This window comes from Lynx canadensis, chromosome D1 (genome assembly GCF_007474595.2).
Source record: "Lynx canadensis isolate LIC74 chromosome D1, mLynCan4.pri.v2, whole genome shotgun sequence".
NCBI lineage: Eukaryota > Metazoa > Chordata > Mammalia > Carnivora > Felidae > Lynx > Lynx canadensis.
Window position 1 is genome coordinate 109,082,961 of NC_044312.2, and position 19,801 is coordinate 109,102,761.

The following is a 19,801-nucleotide window of genomic DNA, read 5'->3' on the forward strand; positions in this document are numbered from 1 at the left end:
ACTTAAAAAAAAATCTCTACCTGATTCAGACATTTGATGATGGAAAAGATAAAAAGAAGGGAAATGAACAAGTTCAAGGTCAATTAAAAGCCAATTACTGAGAAATAAATACAAGTATTTAGTAGTTAATATTTAGAAGTTACCACTTCTTAAAATGAAAACGTAAAACATACAAAGCATTAATTGCCTATCTGATAGTCTTGACAGTTGTTTGTTAACAAATATTCCAGATGTAAAAACCTTTCTTTCATTTGGCATTGACCTTGATCAAATTGTTAAAAGGGCATCCGCAAGCAACTTCAACTCAGGCATGTATCCTTCATACAAGCCCCTTTCCTTTTCATTTTTTCATTTGAGAGAGAGAGAGAAAGAGAGAGCGTGAACTCACATGCTCCGGAGCGCGGTAGAGGGGCAGAGAGAGAAGGAGAATCTTAACCAGGTTCCATGCTCAGTGCAATTCCCACACGGGGCTCAATCCCACATCCCTGAGCTGAAATCAAGAGTCAGACGCTCAACTGACTGATCTGCCCAGGCACTTTTTTTAATGAGGAAAATCTTTTGTCTGCTGGTCCTGATTTTGGTTTTGCTGTTGAAATCAGTATCGTTAATTTAGATTTCGGATCAGTTTCTGGTTTCCTGCTGGAGCATTTCATAGCACTCACATCTTTTTCATCTCTTTGTGTTTTTCTTCTTAAAGTTTTCGCAAGGAGCCGTAGCCTACAGCTGCTATTTCAATGCCAGAATACGCCAGTGAACATTATTGGGTGGTATTTGAATAATGTGACATTTGGATCTCCTAACAAGATTGAAAGTACTGCGTGGAATCCTAGGTCAAAATGACCAACTTAAGGACTTATTTTACTTCCAGAAGGTGTTATTTCTTAGGGATACCATTCATAAGATTTGTATAAAGAATAGTTTGCCCACAGACTTAGTATCCATACACTGGAATGTGATTTGCCCTTAAAAAGGAATAAGATTCTGATACGTGCTACAACATGGATGAATCTTTTTTTGTTTGTTTGTTTTAATGTTTTTATTTATTTTTGCGACAGAGAGAGACAGAGCATGAGCAGGGGAGGGGCAGAGAGAGAGGGAGACACAGAATCGGAAGCAGGCTCCAGGCTCTGAGCTGTCAGCACAGAGCCTGAAGCGGGGCTCGAACCCACAGACCGTAAGATCATGACCTGAGCCGAAGTCGGATGTTTAACCGACTGAGCCACCCAGGCGCCCCTGACATGGATGAATCTTAAAAACGTTATTCTAAGTGAAGCAAACCAGACGCACAAAGACAGATAGCATATGATTCCATCTATACGAGGTGCCAAGAGCAGTTAAATTCTTAGAGAGAGAAAGAATAGTGGTTACCAGAGGCTGGGAAGAGTGGGGAGCGGGGAGTGATCGTATAATAGGTAGAGGGTTAACGTTGGGGATGACGGAAAATATTCTGGAGAAGGACAGCGGTGACGGTTGTGCAAAAGTATGAATGTACTTAATGCCACTGAACTGCACACTTAAAAGTGGCTGAAATGTTAAGTCTTAGGTTATGGATATTTTGCCAGAATTAAAAAAAAAAAAGAAAGAAAGAAAGAATGCCTCCCTGTTAGCAGAGGCAGGGCCACGAAACCACACTTAACAGTATGGAAACGACTATAAGTGAAACTAGTTTCATCATGATGACTTCTCTCCTATGAACTCGTATTTCTGCATTTGCTTTCGACTTGATCTCAGCAGCTTCTTTCGAAGCATTCATGTCTCCATGTTGACCACTAAGCTTTAACTGTTGTAGGGGAATTGTAATACTTTTTCCTGATTTTTTTTTTTTCAGGGTCAGGACTCACCACACAATTTGTGGGGCCCTTGTTTAAAAGTTATTAAGAATTCTCTCTTTTTAAAGTTTATTTTGAGAGAGAGAGGGAGCACGAGCGGGGAAGCAGCAGAGAGCACAATCAGCCAGTGACCTAACAAAGATTTTTTTTTTAATTTATTTATTTTGAGAGAGAAAGAGAGCACGGGTGGGGGGAGGGGAAGGGAGAGAGGGAGAGAGAGAATCCCAAGCAGGCTCTGCCCTGTCAGCACGGAGCCCAATGCGGTGCCTGAACCCCTGAATCGTGAGATCATTGACCCAAGTCGAAGTCAAGAGCTGAATGCTTAACCAAGTGAGCCACCCAGGTGCCTCAACCTAACAAAGATTTTTAAAAAATGTTTATTTTGAGAGGGGGAGAGGGGGAGAGAGAGGGAGGGACACTCGCAAGCAGGCTCCGAGATGTCAATGCAGAGCCCATCACGGGACCCCATGTCCTGAACCATGAGATCATGACCCGGGCCGAAATCAAGAGCTGGACGCTTAACCAACTGAGCCACCTAGGCGCCCCAGTTATTAAGAATTTTCAAGATGGCAACAACCGAATGCTAAACTAAGTGTGGGACCCTCTTCAGCTCTGGGCCCTGTGTAACTGCACAGGTCACATCCCCATGAAATTGACCCTGCTTAGGATCCAGGAAAACACATTTCCTGAGAGATGCCAAGAAGGAATTCTTGCACGGAAGCGCTAGGTGTGAAAGCAGAAGGATGCGGCCCCGTGACTACTGTAGGCTTCCTACTGCTTTAGAGGGAATCCCCTAGAGGGGCACCTGGGTGGCTCAGTCAGTTAAGCCTCTGACTTCGGCTCAGGTCACGATCTCGTGGTTTGTGAGTTCGAGCCCCGCGTCGGGCTCTGGGCTGACGGCTCGGAGCCTGGAGCCTGCTTCGGATTCTACGTCTCTCCATACTCGGCCCCTCCCCTGGTCATGCTCTGTGTCACTCTGTCTCTCGATAATAAATACACGTTAAAAAAAATTTCTTTTAAGGGAACCCCCTAGAGAACAAAGCCAACCCACCGGGTTGGTGGCCTGCAGAGATGGAATGAACCTGGGGGCCTGGTGGTGCCGTCTTTGAGCCACTGGGCCAAGCGGTCTTGGGGCTGCTCCACCTCCAAGGAGGTAAGATACTTGGCTTATCAAAGCAGTTTACTCTTGGTTTTCTGTTATTTACAACCGAGAGTATCCAACGAATGCCCGTCCTAAAGAAATTTCCTTTCTCCTCCTTGCAGCACCCCCTGGTTCCCCTCCAGAGGCTATCTTCCTCACCGAATAAATACAAGCTCATAGTTTTTTATAATTTTCTTTCATTTTTATTTAAGCTTTTCTGCCTTTTCTTTAAAGTTTTTTTAAATGTTATTTATTTTTGAGAGAGAGAGAGAGAGAGAGAGAGAGAGAGTCAGAGCACGAGCTGGGGAGGGGCAGAGAGAGACAGAGAGGGAGACACAGAATCCAAAGCAAGCTCCAGGCTCTGAGCTGTCAGCTGTCAGCACAGAGCCTGACGCGGGGCTCGAACTTGGGATTTCTCTCTCCCTCTCTCTCCCCCTCCCCAACTCATGCTGTCTCAGTCTCTCTCAAAATAAATAAACTTAAAATTTTTTTTAAAGAATCAATGTTTTTATTTCTTTTTTCCTTTGTCCATTTGTTTTGTTTCTTAAACTCCACGAGTGAAATCGTACGGCTATTTGTCTTTCTCTGACTTATTTCACTTAGCATCACACTCTAGCTCTATCCGTGTTGTTGCAAATAGCAAGCTTTCATTCTTTTTCATGGCTAAGTGATATTCCATTGCGTGTTTGCACCCCATCTTCTTTATTCATTCATTTATCTCTTCATTCGGGTCTCAGGTCACATGTCATCTCCTGCAGTGGCCGTCCTGGCTGCCTCAACGGCCACTTCTTCCTCTCCCTGCTGGCCACAGGCATTGGCTGAGGCAGAGACACGTGCCCCATAACGGTTCGCTCTGAGGGAATCCCACGGCCGGGGAAGACATTTTTCTCCTTGGACATGGCCTGGGACACATGTAGGTCCTAGAGCTGGGGGCAGCTGTCCTGTGATCACGAGAAGAGCCCACCCTAATGTAGGAGGAAGGTAACCACGAGGAGGCTGGAGTGGAAAGACAGAAACTTCGTTGTTGGTGACATGTCGAGTTCTCAGACGAAGCCATCAAGAAGCCCTGCCTGCCTTTGGGGCCACGCGGACCAAGAAAAAAGGCACTGCGTGACTCTGGGGCCTAGCAATCTTGACTGACAGCCCTTTAGAGAGGTCCGCACTGACCGGCACCTCACTCCCCACCGGATCACAGTTTTATCATCGACACTGCACTTACCACTACCCGAGGGGATTATTTTTGTTTTCTTTTGCTAACTGTTCATGTCCAACCCACTAGAATAGGGGCCTCATCTGTTTTCATTCAAGTTGCTCCTGCGGGCTGCGGCACACAGGTGGTGCTCAATTAATGTTGCTGAATGCCCGATGCCCTGTTCGCCAACTGTTTCTTCTCTCCGTTTTTCTTTGCTGTTGCCGTCCTCACTTCCCGGAATGTCCCCCAAGTCCCTTCTCTTGCTAACGCTTGCTCATCCTCTAAACTGTAGGTCAAACATCAGATGCTCTGAGATCCTTCCCTGGATCTGTCTCCTCTGAGCTTAGGTTTCCTTCCCATCTTACGAGACTAATCACTCTCTGCAGTAAATGTCAGTCTGCATCTCTGGCTCCCTGGAGAAATCATGTGCTTAATCCATTTGACAGGTTTTAATATGGAATGCCTCCTGGAAGCCAGGCACTATTCTAGAAGCTAGGAGCATAGCGCTGGACAAAACAATACAAATACTGTGTTCATGGATCCTACATTCTAGTGAGGGAAAGACAGTACTGAGTAAATAAGGAAAATATATGGCTCAATGGCTGGTGAAAATTCTCTGCAGGACAATGAAGTAAGGAGTGGGGAGATGAGGTGGGTGGGGGATGGGCAGGCTTAACTGAGGAGGTCAGAGGTGGCCTCACTGGGAAGATGACATGTGAGCAAAGGCTTGAATGAGGTGAGGACTAAGCCAAGTGGATAAAAGGAGAGAAAGTGTTGCAGGAAAGAAACAGCGAAGGACCAGAGAAAGGAACTTCCTATGTCCTGGAAACACAGGGAGGCCCGTGTGGGTAGAATGTAGTGAGTCGCAGAGTAGAATGGAGAGAGAAGCGGCAGATGGTAATGGGACTGGATTTATACAGGGATTTGGGGTTTTACTCTGAGTAAATGACGAACCACTGGTGGATTCTGATCATCACGTGACACGGTGTGAGTTATATTTTTGAACGATCCCTCTCGTTCCTGGGTACGAGGCTTCTGCAACAGTTCCGAGAGGCGATGGCGGTAGCTCGCCCCAGGCTGGCAGTGGTGAAGGCAGAGAGAAGTGGTACAGCCTCAAGTATTTGCTGGCGGACTGAATGTGAGAGAAATCAAGTCCGATGACTTCAAGGTTCTTGGTCTGACAAGCCGGATGGATAAAATTTTCACTGACAGGGACAAGAAAGAGAGCGGGAGGAGACCGTTAGGAAGGAAGACCAGGAGTTTGTTTTTGGATATGACCCCTAGACATCCAGGCAGAGATGCTGAACGGGCAGCGAGAGCGGAGCTGGGGAAGAGATCTAAGCTGAAGATACAAGTTTGAGAAACCTCAGCATGTGAATGTTATGTAAAGCCACGAAGTCCAGGACTGAACCTGGGGCCTGTGAACATTTAACGGTCACTGACAGGAAGAGGAACTAGCAGAGGAGATCAGGGGCAGCCACGGAAGTTGGATGGGAACCAGGAGGGTCTGGTATCCTGGAAACAAGGGCAAGTGTTTCAAGGACTGGAGAATGACCAACCGTGCCAAATACCATTCACGAGAGGACCAAGAAGCAGCCATGGGATTACCATGGGGGTCACGGGTGACTTTGACAAGGCGGCAGGGACTGAAACTCTGCTGTGATCCATAGCTGGCCCTGGATAAACATTTTTTTTAAGTTTATTTATTTTTTTAGAGAGAGAGAGAACGCACATGCAAGTGGGGGAGGAGCAGAGAAAGAAGGGGAGAGAGAGAATCCCAAGCAGGCTCCACACTGTCAGCACAGAGATGGAACCCACGAATCCATGAGATTATGACCTGAGCCGAAATCAGGAGTCAGATGCTTAACCGACTGAGCCACCCAGACGCCCCAATTTTAAATACATTTTTTATCTATACCTCTCTTTTTCCTCCCAATCCTCAAGGCTGTAAGCTCCATGAGTTTCTTTCACACATTCCCTAACGTATTACAGGCTCCTAGAGTAGCGCCTGGCAGATGCTACAGGATCACTAAATATCTGTTGATTCTATGAATGATTAATACATTACATTTAAAATTAGAAAACTAATATACAAAAGAATATGCCTACAAATCTGAATCCCCATCTCTAAGGAAGTACGTCCACAAGCGGCCAGGCACTGAGGTCCCTTAGCAGTCCCGCCCACTCTCCAGCCTCCCAATCCCCCAGACCCGCCCCCGGCGCCCAGCAGGCTGTGTCCCTGCCGGCGACGCCTCCCGCTGCCACGAGGAGACGCTCGAGCCCGGGCGTCCTGGAAGCACAAACCTAGTCCCACGTGACCCGCGCCGTAACCACGTGATCGGCGTCGCACCCGGTGGGCGTCACGTGACGGACTCAGCTTTCCTCCAATCGTTGTGCGCCTTTCGGGGATTCCACCTAGGACCCAGGCCTTCACTTAAAACACCCCACTCTCCCGCCAGCCAAACGGGACGCCTGCCTGCTTCCAGCTGGATAGCGGTGTCTCTTAAATGTCTTCTTCTAAAGCGGCTTCAGGAGGCGCGGGCCTACAGCGCGATCAGTCCCGGAAGTGACGTCTCCCAGAGGGGCCGGAAGTGGCAGTGGAGGGAGGGAAGATGGCGGAGGTGGTGAGTCCGGTGCCCGGGGCGGGGCGGAGGGAGCCAGGGGAGGTGGGTAGAACCCGAGGCCCCCCAGTAGCCGACCCTGGCGCCGCGCTGTCTCCCCAGGGGGAGATAATCGAGGGCTGCCGCCTGCCCGTGCTTCGGCGGAACCAGGACAACGAAGATGAGTGGCGTGAGTGACGTCGGGGGGCGGGGCTAAGGAACCTGAGGGCGAGGGGCGGGAGGGAGTCAACCGAACCCTCGGGAGGGGGTGGGGCCTCTATAATCCTGGGGCGGGCGGGGCGCAGATACCCGGGAGGGGCGTGGCTCTCAGCCGCTCGGAGACGGACAGGGCGGGGCCTGGAGAGGGGGCGGCACTTGGTGACTAAAAAGGGGTTTGGGCGAAGGCTTCCAAGTGCTGGGGATCCAGTCTGGGGGTGGAGATCAGGTCTTAGGAGGGTGGATCCTCATCGCCTGGCTCGTCTAAGGCTCCTGCCTGTGCTGTTCCCACAGCCTTGGCCGAGATCCTGAGTGTGAAGGACATCAGTGGCCGCAAGCTTTTCTACGTTCATTATATTGACTGTGAGTTCTAGGTTGGGGTGAGGTAGGGCTGCAGGGTGGGGTTGGGAGGCAGCCTCTGGCATTCCTTCCTGAGCCATCCCCACTGCTACAGTCAACAAACGCCTGGATGAATGGGTGACCCACGAGCGGCTGGACCTAAAGAAGATCCAGTTCCCCAAGAAAGAGGCCAAGACCCCCACCAAGAACGGACTTCCTGGGTCCCGCCCCGGCTCTCCAGAGAGAGAGGTGGTGAGTAGGTCCCGTGCTTCACCTTTTTTCTCCTGCCTCCTACTTTTCTCATCTCTTGGCCTCAGGGGCTCCTGGATGGGTAGGAGTCCACACCCTTCCACTCTGGCTTCAGCTTGCAAAGGATGGGGGCCAAATTGCAGATGTAGCTTCCAGAGTCCAGTAGCTATTCCTATGTCCTTGAGAGGGCAGAGGGTGGGGTTTGATCACTCCACGCTGAGGGGCCCCTACTCCCCTTCCCCATCCCACAACCATCCCCACCCCAGAGGAAGACCCTGGACCTATCTCTACAGCCGGCCTCCGCCCAGGCCAGCGGGAAGACCTTGCCAATCCCGGTCCAGATCACACTCCGCTTCAACCTGCCCAAGGAGCGGGAGGCCATTCCCGGTGGCGAGCCTGACCAGCCGCTCTCCTCCAGCTCCTGCCTGCAGCCCAACCACCGCTCAACGGTACCCTCAGCAATTCCAGGGACCTTGCTTTCCTCTTAGGTCCCACCTTCTCTACCTTCTGACCCACCTTTCTTGGTTTCTCTCTGCAGAAACGGAAGGTGGAGGTGGTTTCACCAGCAACCCCAGTGCCCAGCGAGACAGCGCCAGCCTCAGTTTTTCCTCAGGTAAGTTCCCCAAACCCTTGTTTTCGTCTTCGCTTCTCCCCTCTGGCGGCCTCTTTAAAGCTCATCTCACAGCCACCTTTTCCGTTCCTACAATTTCACCTGCAGAATGGATCCGCCCGTAGGGCAGTGGCAGCTCAGCCAGGACGGAAGCGAAAATCAAATTGCTTGGGCACTGATGAGGTAGGTCTGGGGAAGAGGAAAGCTGGGTGAAAAGGAGGGGACACAGGCAGGGTGGAGAGTTCAGTGATTGGCTTAAAAATAAATAAGAGGTTGGGGCGCCTGGGGGGCACAGTCGGTTGAGCGTCTGACTTCTGCTCAGGTCACGGTCTCCCAGTGAGTTCAAGCCCGCCTCGGGCTCTGTGCTGACCGTTCAGAGTCTGGATCCTGCTTTGGATTCTGTGTCTCCTCTCTGTGCCCTTCCTGTGCTCATGCTCTGTCTTTGTCTGTCTCTCAATAATGAATAAATGTTAAAAAAAAATTTTTTTTAATGAATAAATAAGAGGTTGTAGGCAGTGAAGGATCTAGGTAGGGTTGTGAGCCACGCAGAGCTGGTCCAGATCAGTCATTGGGTGATCTTTTTCAAACTACAATTGAAACCTTTCCTAGTTTCCTTTTCTTTTCCTGGAAAGTGCTGAATATAGTACCACACTACCCCATAGGGTTGTTGTTAGGCTTGAACAAGGAAACCTATGGAAGGGTTACGCGAGCTGTGTCCTGTAACCTGGTGTTCTCCACTGGCCCTGGGCAGGACTCCCAGGACAGCTCAGATGGAATACCGTCGGCTCCACGCATGACTGGCAGCTTGGTGTCTGACCGCAGCCACGACGACATCGTTACCCGGATGAAGAACATCGAGTGCATCGAGCTGGGCCGGCACCGCCTGAAGCCGTGGTACTTCTCCCCGTACCCACAGGAGCTTACCACATTGCCCGTCCTCTACCTCTGCGAGTTCTGCCTCAAATACGGCCGTAGCCTGAAGTGTCTGCAGCGTCACTTGGTATGAGGGGTCCCAGGAGGCTGCCTGCCTGCTGCCCTCCACCCTGCCCCTGCCTCTGATCCTCCTGTCTTCCTCAGACCAAGTGTGACCTGCGACATCCTCCGGGCAATGAGATTTACCGCAAGGGCACCATCTCTTTCTTTGAGATTGATGGACGTAAGAACAAGGTCTGTGGCTCAGGGGCAGTGGGGAGCCATTGGCACTGGTGGTGTAGGGGGGAGTTAAATGAGCAGCTTCCTCCTGCTCAGGAACACAGCAGTCTGATTAGCAGATTAGTTTATCCCATTTTTATGGAGTTCCTGCCGTAGGGCGGGTGTGGGGAGGTATAAAGATGACCAGTAACTAGACAAAGGCTCTAAGTGTTCACAGTCTGGAAAAAACAGATCTGCCAGTATCTTCAGATTCCAGGGATAAGTGTCATGAAACAAAGGGCGGTGGGGGGGGGGGCGGGGAGGGGGCTCAGGAACCAGAGGAGATGGCCAGCGGAACTTCACAGAGGAGGTCATCTTTGATCCTTGACACAAGGGTAAGGTGTGTAAGGGAGTCACAAGCGGTAGGGTCCTGAAGGGTAGGCCTGGACGTACAGGTGGTGTGAGGGCTCAAGAGCATTTGGGCTGAAAGGCAGAGAGCATGAGGCAAGGTTGTTACAAGAAGCAGAGCTCAGGTGGTGAGAATAAGGTCAGTTGGGGGAGGAGTAGGGGTCACTGCAGGTTTGGGCTTCAAACCTGCCCTCAGTCTGTGGCTGCGGGAAGGAAGGAGTAATCTGGAGGGACCGTTAGGACTGTGAGGTCATTCCCAGGGCAGAGAGGGCAGTGAGGGAGAAGCATCTTGAAGGGCAGGTGAGAGCTCTGGCTCGGGTGCTGGGGAAGCTTGCAGGAAGACGCTTTAACTGCTGTTCTTCGTGGTTAAATGTGGATTTAGGCATCCAGATGGCAGTGCCCAGCAGGTGGTTAAAAAGCCACGTCTGGTATGCAGGAGAAAAATGTGTATAGCGGTAAAGCAGCAAGATTAATCATTTTGCTGGGCAACCCCAAAGGCTGTTCCCTTTTAGTTTCAGAACACCTAATCTCCATTGTAGGATAGGAGGTCAGCCTCCAGTAGGTGCGACTGCGGGCCAGAGAGTGTTGTGGTTTTGGACAGGTAGATTCCTAGGACCGTCACCTGGGTAGAGCTGCTCATAAGCCGTGGCAGTCTGCCTTCCTGGAAACACGCTGCCATTTGTTGACTGTTGTCAACTACAGCAGAGGGCAGTGGAAGCCCCCTGGGCGAGACTTAGGTGGAGGTATGGGGCCCGGGGTAAGCCCGCCCAGCCCACCAGCAAGGCAGGTGGTCAGGCACCATCGTGGAGCTGGTATATGGGCTCAGCACTGAGAAGTCGCTCTGCCTGAGTGGCAGGGACAGCCTGACCGATTGAATGGATCAGACCCCAGGGAGGAAGGCTCATCACCTATCAGCCTTGGGTAAAGAAACTAAGTGACTACCTTTAAGACTGGGTACCCAGAATGGTGACAGGCCTTTTCCTTTGCAGAGTTATTCCCAGAACCTGTGTCTCCTGGCCAAGTGTTTTCTCGACCATAAGACATTGTACTATGACACAGATCCCTTCCTCTTCTACGTCATGACGGAGTATGACTGTAAGGGCTTCCACATCGTGGGCTACTTCTCCAAGGTGAGCGCTCACCTGGATCCTCTCTCGGCCCTGTCCTGAGCTGTGTCCCCCTCCTCACTCACCCACCCCTGCTTTCTAGGAAAAGGAATCCACGGAAGACTACAACGTGGCCTGCATCCTGACCCTGCCTCCCTACCAGCGCCGGGGCTACGGCAAGCTGCTGATCGAGTTCAGTGAGTACCTGGCCCTCGGCCAGGGGCTGGGGTTGGGTACTGGCGGGCCCGGCACCAGTGCCCCAGGTGTGCCTCCCTCTTAGACATGCCAGGCTACTGTCAGCCCTGCTGTGCAGCCCCATCACCAGGGGAGCTGGCCAGAAATAAAGATGAGACTCTCCTGAGGTTCTCTTCCATTCTCAGCATGACTGCCCTGCTCGTTTGTTAGGTTCTCAGCCCCTCCCTCCTCCTTGGCTAAGGTTCTAAGCACCACCCAACTTTCCCCAAATCTGACTCATAGGCTCCTGCCGAGGGCCACAGGCAGAGGCCAGGTGAGCCTCTGTTGTTTATCTGTCTGCTTCTGTGCCGTCATACAAGTTCCTAGGTGAGGACCGGTGCCTTCGTTTCCCTAGTTGTTGCCTGAGCCTTGCAGACAGATGATCAGAATGTCATCAAACATCAAAATAGTGTTAACTCAGCAAATTTTTGTGTGGATTTGGCCTCTGCTTCTTGGATTCAGGCAGATCAGTCTCTTTAAAGCCCAGAAGGGACTCTGTCCCTCGTAATACATGAACTCTTCCCTGTTCCTCCAACTGCAAGGCCCCCTTCTGCTTCCCAGTATCTTATCTCCACTCCATTCAACTCTCTACTCACTGCATCCTTGGGATAACCAAGCTCTGACCTGGGAGATGGGAGGGAGCGTTAGCTGTTTGGTGAAGACACAGAGGCTTGACTTAATCCAGGTCGTGGTCCATTTGAGGAATTTTATTAGTAGAATGATGCTGGATGGTGGCACATCCCCAGGAAGCCTTCAGTCTGGTAGAGCAGGCAGATACTTAAAATGCATCTAAGCTTGGGAGCTCAGACCTCAGTGGAGACAGGTTATGGTCAAGGTCACCAAGATGTGCTCAGTTCTCCCCAGCAGGAGCAGACCGGTGCACCAGAAGCACCCATTCCAGGCAGTTCTTGAGGACAGGTGGAAGTTCACTAGGGAGGGGCCAGGAGTTCCCTGCAGCCAAGGAGGTGAGTGTGGCCTCCAGTTGATCTGTCAGGACTCCACATGCACTGGTGGGCCCAGCAAAGTTGAGTAGAAACCTGGGTTCGCCCCTGTTCCCTTCTGTTGCTGCCTTTCTCTAAAGAACCGGCCTCTCTGTCCCTCTCTCCACCAGGCTGCTGGTGGAAGTCACAGGAGATTGGACAAGAGGGTAAGACTGGCAGATAAAGATAGGGAGGAGTGGGGCAGAAAGGGCCATGGCCCAACATAGTTGATGACTGAGGGCGAAGGGCTTTTACAAGTAAGGGGACGCCCCAGACCCTGAGGAAGAAAGAGAATGAAGACTCTTCCAGGAGACCTGAAGCCACACAGGCTTTTGCAGCAGCTGAGGGGCTCGCTGGAAACTGTCTGCCAGTGCCCAGTAGTCAGCAGGGTAGAGGAGGACAGAGCAGTCAGAGGGGGGAGGGGAGGAGGGAGTCCCTGGAGAGAGCAGGTAACCTGCTGAAGAATGACCTGACCTGGGGGGTGCATTGGCGCCGCTCTCCTTGCTTTACCTCCCTTCTTTTTTTTTTTAATGTTTATTTTTGAGAGAGAGAGAGAGAGAGAACACGCGTGTGCGCCACATGCCGTGCACACACTGGGGAGGGGCAGAGAGAGGCAAGGAGGATCCAAAGCAGGTTCCATGCTGACGGGAGAGTGCTTGATACGGGGCTCAGACCGGCAAACCGCGAGATCATGACCCAACCCGAAGTCAGACGTTCAACCAACCAAGCCACCCAGGCACCTCTCTCCTTGCTTCGTGTCAGCACCTAGCTAGGCCTAGCCTGGTCCTGGAGCACTGATGGCCCTCAGGTAGCAACTAGGGGGACTGATTTGACTATAAGTCCAAGAACCCTCAGGCCTAGACGAGAGGTGGGGTCTGCCTTCCCTCCTCATATACCCTAGCAGAGAGAGTCTGGAATGATGAAAATCAGAGGCAGTTTCTTTTCCTAAGCCATTTTCTCTGCATTCCCCGCCCCCTGCTCTGCCTATAAGCCCTCACTGGCTCCTGAGTATCCCTCCTAGTTGACTGGGGCTTCTACCCTAGGTCCCGCCACAGCAGAGATCAAGAGTGAATGCTCATTAGTTCTTTACGGGGAAACTGAGACACCACAGACAAGCCCCTTATGCCAGGTCACAGAACGACCACCTGGCAGGGCCAAGATGGGGCCCCGGCAGTCTACTTCCATAACCCACGCTCTGAAACACTGGTCGCACAAAGCTGTGACCGCTTACCCACCCCTTCCTGCTCTGTTGCCGTAGGCTATGAACTCTCCAAAGTGGAAGGGAAAACAGGGACCCCTGAGAAGCCCCTCTCAGACCTTGGCCTCCTATCCTACCGGAGCTACTGGTCCCAGACCATCCTGGAGATCCTGATGGGGCTGAAGTCAGAGAGTGGGGAGAGGCCGCAGATCACCATCAAGTGAGCCTGGCCCTACCTACCCCGGGGGTGCATGGCATGCCCTGTCCTCACTCCTGGGGTTCCTGGGAGGCTTGGGGCAGAGACGAAGGTCCCCAGAGAACCTGATCTTTGCCCTCCCACAGCGAGATCAGTGAAATCACCAGCATCAAGAAGGAGGATGTCATCTCCACTCTACAGTACCTCAACCTCATCAATTACTACAAGGTAGGGGCTGGCAGGGGGAGACAGGTTTGTGTAGGGCTGCAGAGTGCGTGCCCCACATGGGCTGACCCCACCCCCCATCTCCCCTCCAGGGCCAGTATATCCTCACACTTTCGGAGGACATCGTCGATGGGCATGAACGAGCTATGCTCAAGCGTCTCCTTCGGATCGACTCCAAGTGTCTGCACTTCACTCCCAAGGACTGGAGCAAGAGGGGAAAGTGGTGACCAGGCACTGTCCACAGCAGTGGCAACAAAAGCACGCGGGGCTGACAGCACATCCCACCCCTTCCAGGGTCCCCAGGAGGCATACCAAGGGAGGTGGGGCTGAGGACAGCTCCATAAAGAGAGGACGGGCCTCATAGGGCCTGGGCCAGCTGGGGCCCAGCACCAAGGCGAGCTCGGGGCTCAGGTCAACTCCAAGGTCAGCTGACCGCAGGTCTGGGCCCGCTAGGAACCAGGGACCGGAGGGAGCCAGGCAGCTGTGTACAGTGACATGGGGGGGGTGGGTGCACTCTGTACAGAGGACTAGTGGCTGTAAAAATTCCTTTTGTAAAGTAGGAGTTGGGGGGAGGGTGGGTACTGGCTGCAAAATTCTGGCCTCTCTTGCCCTCACTGCTCCTTGGCAATAAATTGTTTCTATAGGCCAGAGCCACGAAAGTTTCTTGTGGGAGAAAGGGCAGTGCCAGCTCAGGGGCTCCAAGGTGCCCACAAACTCACAGGTGCTGTGAAAAGCTCATTTATTTGGGGTGATGGAATCAGCGGCTCCAAAGTGAAGAGGTGGTTTACTGGGGTGAAGGGACCAGTGGCTTTCAATTTCAGGTTCCGGTTCTCAGTCCTCAGGCACCTGTGCGTGAATCTGCAACAGGAGTCCCCTCTACCACTGGATTTTTGACATGTGACTGGGCGGCCCACCTACTCTGGGAGGGACCCAGCTACTCAGAATGACAGCCCCTTCTAGACAGGTCAGAGCCACACTGCCCCTGATCAGTCCAGTCCTCCATTCAGACCCAGGCTCCACCTGCCCCATTGTGCTCCCCCGCCCCGAAGCCCCAAATCCACTGCGGGGGCAAGATTCTGGATAACCTAGGCAATAAGCTTGAAGTCAGAGAGGAACGGACGGGGCCTGGAAGAGGGCACATCCATCTACTCACCGCGGCAGCGAGACTGGGCCAGGTTAGGGCCCCGCGCACTTTGGCATCCGGACCGGGGATGGTCTCCAGGCCCCACAGCGTGAAGCCACTGAAACTAGCGGTGGCTCCAATGAACCGGTCCTGGGGAGGGAGCTCGGCTAAACATTGGGGCCACCGCTCCCGCCCGCAACCCCCCTCCAGCCCAATCCCCCCACCACCCCGCCCCCGTGCTCACAAAGTCCCGCTCCAGCGCCTCTGGAGGTTCCACCAGCTCCTGCTGCTCTTGCTCGTTGTCATTCGACGAACCCTCCGAGAAGCCCTTCCCCACCAACCCCTCTCCCTTTTCTTCCATCACGTAGCCCACGAGGCCGGGCGGCACCACCACCTCCTCGCCGCGTAGTTTGCGGCCCCGAAACGACACTTCCAGTCCTGTAGGAGACAGGCGCGGGGCCTCAGTGAGGGCCCGATTCAGGCCTAGTGGGGCAGCCTCCCTGGGGCCCTCCCGCCATCTCCAGTGGACCACGATCCCCAGGAGCCCTTGAGCCGCTCCTCGCCGAGAAGAGAGTGGCGCGCGCGCGGGGGCTGCCGGGAGCTGTAGTCCGGTCGTGAGTGCTCACCGTCGGGACCCTGGCGGATGGCTGGGGTGAAGAAGCGCCCCACGGGGGCAGGCCGGCTAACCAGAACCTCGCAGGGCAGAAGGTGCAACGTGGCGGGAGGTGCGTCGCGCAGCGTGCCGGGGCGCAAGTGGATTCGGCATTTCTCGACGGCCGCTTCATCGCTGCTCTCCATCCTCTGCCGCGACTCCGCCACTCGCTGGCTAAGGCCAAAGCTGGCGCGTAAAGCACGCGGAGCCTGTCGGGAGGCCGGAGACGGTCAGCGCAGAGCCTCCTGGGAGGCGTAGTCCTTCCTTGAGACTCCTCTGCGAGCCCTGTGTCTCTGTGTTAAAGTCCCAGCCATTTTTCCTTGAAAATGTGTTTCAGTGGTACGTTATTGTTGCAAAAAATTAAAACTATTTCGAAAAGTATTCTTTTCATGTCATTGGTAAGAAGAGTTGTTTGTTTTACTGGGGACATCAGCCTTCCTCAAATGTGTTGAAGATGTTTTATCTGAGTTTGTGGTTTGTTTTCCCAACTGTGACATGTTTTGTTTTGTTTTGTTTTGTTTTGTAAATTTATCAACCTTTTCCTCTTATGTCTTTTTTGTGTTCGCAATATTTGCTTTTTTAGTTTCCTAACTCTTCCGTAATGTTTATTTGTTCAGATGCCCAAATTAGATATGTTTTGACAAGTTATTTCATACCACAAGTATGTACAAAACTGGTAATTAAGGTTAAAACTGCAGTTAATTTATAGATTTGAGAAAGCGAAACACACCTCCAGACACCCAGGTGTTGGCGGTGGTATTCTGTTACACATGAACAATTTCACAGAACATCAACATTAAACAAAGTTATTCTGTGATGTGAGGGATCAAGGTAAAAACAAGATCACTCTATAATCATGTGAACACCAAAAAAGACAGGAACATTGTCCAAACCACAAAGATGATGAAACATCCTTCCATCTTGGGTAATGTAAGTGACCTTTACCAATTACAGTTTTAGCCTTTGTCTAGGTAAGATTTGTTAACATATCCCGTCTTCGAAATACTGCTTCCTGACAACTCCAATACAAAGAAGAACTCTCACCTTCTTAAACCCTTCCCAAGTCACCTAGCACAAGCCCAAATCCTAGAAATCCTTCCTAAACACCCTTTTACTGAGATGCCCAATAGCACAAAGGTAATAAACCCATTTGTGCAACTATAGATGTGCTCTTGGTGTCTTTGGCTGGAGGGTATTGGTAAATTAGAGAGTCTGTCTTTAGTTTTCTACCAAGAATAAGATACATAATACCATTTATTCATGTCTCCTTTTACATCTGTGCAATTGTGAAGTTTGTTGATATATTCACTTTTTTAAAGTTTATTTATTTATTTGGAGAGAGAACAAAGCAGGTGAGGGGCAGAGAGAAGGAGAGACAGAATCCCAAGCAGGCTCCATGCCATCAATGCAGAGCCCCACGTGGGGCTTGAACTCACAAACCATGAGATCATGACCTGAGCAGAGATCAAGAGTCGGATGCTCAACAGACTGTGCCACTCAGGCACCACAGTTTTTACATATTTTATTATTTTATTATTAGGTAGTTTTTGTTTCTGTTATTAAGTAGATTTTCCATTTTATTTTTTATTACTTTAAAAATATTTTTTAAATTTATTTATTTATTTTGAGGGAGAGAGAGAGTGCAAGTGGGGGAGGGGCAGAGAGCTAGAGAGAGAGAGAGAGAGAGAGAGAGAGAGAATCCCAAGCAGGCTCCACATGGTCAGCACAGAGCCCAATGCAGGGCTTGAAACCACAAATTGAGAGATTATGACCTGAGCCAAAACTAAGAGTCAGATCCTCAACTGACTGAGCCACCCAGGTGCCCCTAAGATTTGATTTGATTTGATTTGATTTGATTTGATTTGATTTTTACTTTATTTTATTTTTAATTTTTAAAAATGTTTATTCATTTTTGAGAGAGAGAGAGAGAGACAGAGCATGAGTGGGAGAGAAGCAGAGATAGAGGGAGACACAGAATCCGAAACAGGCTCCAGGCTCTGAGCGGTCAGCACAGAGCCTGACACGGTACTTGAACCCACAAACCATGAGATCATGACCTGAGCTGAAGTCGGACACTCAACCAACTTTTTATTTAAAAAAATTTTTTAAACGTTCATTTATTTTTTGAGAGACAGAGACAGAGCATGATCTGGGGAGGGGACGGGGGGGGGGGGTCACAGATTCCGAAGCAGGCTCCAGGCTCTGAGCTGTCAGCACAGAACCCGACACGAGGCTCAAACTCATGAACCACGAGATCACGACCTGAGCTGAAGTCGGACGCTTAACCACTGAGCCACCCAGGCGCCCCTCAACTTTTTATTTGAAAAATGGAAATGATTATTTTAAAATTTTAATGTAAATATTTAAATTACATATTTAAAAATTTAAATATTTCCCTTATTATTTTAAAAATGGAAATAAAAGGAAAGTATCAAGCAGTTTTTTTGCCTTTCTTATACTCACTCTACCAATGAGCAACCAGATAGTTGATTAAGGGCAGCGGGGATGGTCTTTCTAGAAGTATTCTAGATGGTAAAAGAAAAATGGTGGACTTAGCATATTGGCTTCGTAGCTCGTAATGAATGAACGGATTACGTGGTGATCTCTATGGCTGCTAATCTCACAAAAAGGAGACATGAGGTATTATGCACCCCCTTGGAACAGTCTTGCCTCCTCCCCTCACAGAATCTGATGAAACTTCTAGATCTCATTAGTAATTGGCGGGAAATATAGGGCAGAAGACCATAACACTAGGAATGCAGTCACTAGAATCCAGATGATGGGAAAGTTGCAGAATCAAAAATATAAAAATAAAATCCAACCTCTACTCCTGAGTTAAAAAAGAGTTACTAGGGTAGCTTTAATGAGACATATATAACAGATCAAAAGGCAGTTTCATGATTATTGGTGAAATAGACAAGCATTCCCACGAAAACTTCAGGAAAAAGGAGAGGGTGTCCACTGAAACCAGCAGCATATGAGATTGTTCTGAAAGTGCTAGAAAAGAAAGCAAATTGCATGCAGCAATGAGGAGGCAAAGTTATCATTGTTTGGAAGTGGAAGGACTAATTCTGGGAAACCCAAGAAAATAAAATGAAAATTCTTAGAAATAACATGGGGCGCCTGGGTGGCGCAGTCGGTTAAGCGTCCGACTTCAGCCAGGTCACGATCTCGCGGTCCGTGAGTTCGAGCCCCGCGTCAGGCTCTGGGCTGATGGCTCAGAGCCTGGAGCCTGTTTCCCATTCTGTGTCTCCCTCTCTCTCTGCCCCTCCCCCGTTCATGCTCTGTCTCTCTCTGTCCCAAAAATAAATAAACGTTGAAAAAGAAATAACAAAAGACTTTAGTATATATCTGGCTTAAAAAACAAATGTGTGAGAATCAATAGCTCTCCTGAAAACGGTGCTTGGAGACCAAATCCTGCTCATTGCTTATTTTATGCAAATAAAGTTTTACTGGAAGACAGCCATGCTTATTTATCTGCATATTGTTTATGGCTGTTTTATGCTACAGTGACAGAGTTGGGTAATTGCGACAGAGACCATATGTGTGATTGGCCACCTCTGCTTTAGGTAAATCATATTTAAAAGTTTAATGGAAGGGAGCCTGGCTAGCTCAGTAGTGGAACCTGCAACTCGTGATCTCGGGGTTGTGGGTCCAAGTCCCACGATGGCTATAGAGATTACTTAAAAAAATAAAGTCTTAGAGGTACCTGGGTGGCTCAGTCGGTCGAGCATCTGACTCGTGATCCCAGGGTCGTGGGATGGAGCTCCACGTTGAGCTCTGAGCTGAGCATGGAGTTTGCTCAAGATTCTCTCTCTCTCTCTCTCTCTCTCTCTCTCTCAGAGTCTCCCTCTGCCCCTCTCCCCCACCCCCCCACTCTCTCTCTCAAATAAATTTTAAAAAATAATAAAAATAAATAAATAAAATAATAAGTTGTTTTCCTGGCATGCTCTGACTGGACCTTTTTAAAGTATCATTATTAAAAAATAGATTTTTAATACTTTGATCTGTTGCAGCTAATTGTGATTATTATTCTTATTGATCCTCACATTGTCATGTCAATTGCCAATGTAAATGTCTTCAAGTTAGCTCCTGAGCTTTTTTTTTTTTTTATGTTTTTAAATGTTTATTTATTTTCGAGAGAGAGACAGAGTGTGTGGGGGGAGGGGCAGAGAGAGAGACAGACAGACAGACAGAATCAGAAGCAGGTTCCAGGCTCTGAACTGTCAGCACAGAGCCCGATGCAGGGCTTAAACCTGTGAACTTCGAGATCATGACCTGAGCTGAAGCCGGACGCTTAACCGACTGAGCCACCCAGGTGCCCCATGTACATTGTTTATTCTTTTAAATCATTAGCATAAATTTATGTATA

The 19,801-nt window shown here is 50.3% G+C and overlaps 2 protein-coding genes across 7 annotated transcripts; one reads left to right on the forward strand and one right to left on the reverse strand.

Annotated features, from left to right (window-relative positions):
* The first annotated feature begins 6,691 nt into the window (after positions 1 to 6,691).
* Positions 6,692 to 14,302, forward strand: KAT5 (lysine acetyltransferase 5). 4 transcript variants are annotated; one of them, XM_030332262.1, is made up of 14 exons: positions 6,692 to 6,786; positions 6,886 to 6,952; positions 7,273 to 7,341; positions 7,433 to 7,569; positions 7,860 to 8,015; positions 8,105 to 8,179; positions 8,285 to 8,359; positions 8,928 to 9,176; positions 9,254 to 9,343; positions 10,705 to 10,845; positions 10,925 to 11,018; positions 13,294 to 13,453; positions 13,576 to 13,657; positions 13,747 to 14,302. In XM_030332262.1, exons 1-14 carry the CDS (start codon positions 6,775 to 6,777, stop codon positions 13,879 to 13,881), a joined length of 1,542 nt encoding a protein of 513 aa, XP_030188122.1. In that variant the 5' UTR covers positions 6,692 to 6,774; the 3' UTR covers positions 13,882 to 14,302. The 4 variants fall into 4 exon arrangements, with proteins under 4 accessions (XP_030188122.1, XP_030188121.1, XP_030188124.1 ...); XM_030332261.1 differs by having other exon boundaries at positions 6,692 to 6,952; XM_030332264.1 differs by lacking the exon at positions 7,860 to 8,015.
* On the reverse strand, positions 11,742 to 15,727 carry RNASEH2C (ribonuclease H2 subunit C). 3 transcript variants are annotated; one of them, XM_030332267.1, is made up of 4 exons: positions 15,404 to 15,727; positions 15,022 to 15,215; positions 14,808 to 14,927; positions 11,742 to 12,006 (listed from the first exon to the last, which is right to left on the reverse strand). In XM_030332267.1, exons 1-4 carry the CDS (start codon positions 15,573 to 15,575, stop codon positions 11,866 to 11,868), a joined length of 627 nt encoding a protein of 208 aa, XP_030188127.1. In that variant the 5' UTR covers positions 15,576 to 15,727; the 3' UTR covers positions 11,742 to 11,865. The 3 variants fall into 3 exon arrangements, with proteins under 3 accessions (XP_030188127.1, XP_030188128.1, XP_030188125.1); XM_030332268.1 differs by lacking the exon at positions 11,742 to 12,006 and adding an exon at positions 14,377 to 14,512 and having other exon boundaries at positions 15,404 to 15,671; XM_030332265.1 differs by lacking the exon at positions 11,742 to 12,006 and having other exon boundaries at positions 14,377 to 14,927; positions 15,404 to 15,724.
* Positions 15,728 to 19,801: the final 4,074 nt, after the last annotated feature.

Coding starts and splice junctions, on each gene's coding strand:
- RNASEH2C (XM_030332265.1), bottom strand. CDS start 15,575: ATGGAGAGCAGCGATGAAGCGGCCGTCGAGAAATGCCGAATCCACTTG. Junction 15,216..15,403: donor CATCCGCCAGGGTCCCGACG/GTGAGCACTCAC, acceptor TGTCTCCTACAG/GACTGGAAGTGTCGTTTCGG. Junction 14,928..15,021: donor AGGCGCTGGAGCGGGACTTT/GTGAGCACGGGG, acceptor CTCCCTCCCCAG/GACCGGTTCATTGGAGCCAC.
- KAT5 (XM_030332261.1), top strand. CDS start 6,775: ATGGCGGAGGTGGTGAGTCCGGTGCCCGGGGCGGGGCGGAGGGAGCCA. Junction 7,342..7,432: donor CTACGTTCATTATATTGACT/GTGAGTTCTAGG, acceptor CCACTGCTACAG/TCAACAAACGCCTGGATGAA. Junction 13,658..13,746: donor ACCTCATCAATTACTACAAG/GTAGGGGCTGGC, acceptor TCTCCCCTCCAG/GGCCAGTATATCCTCACACT.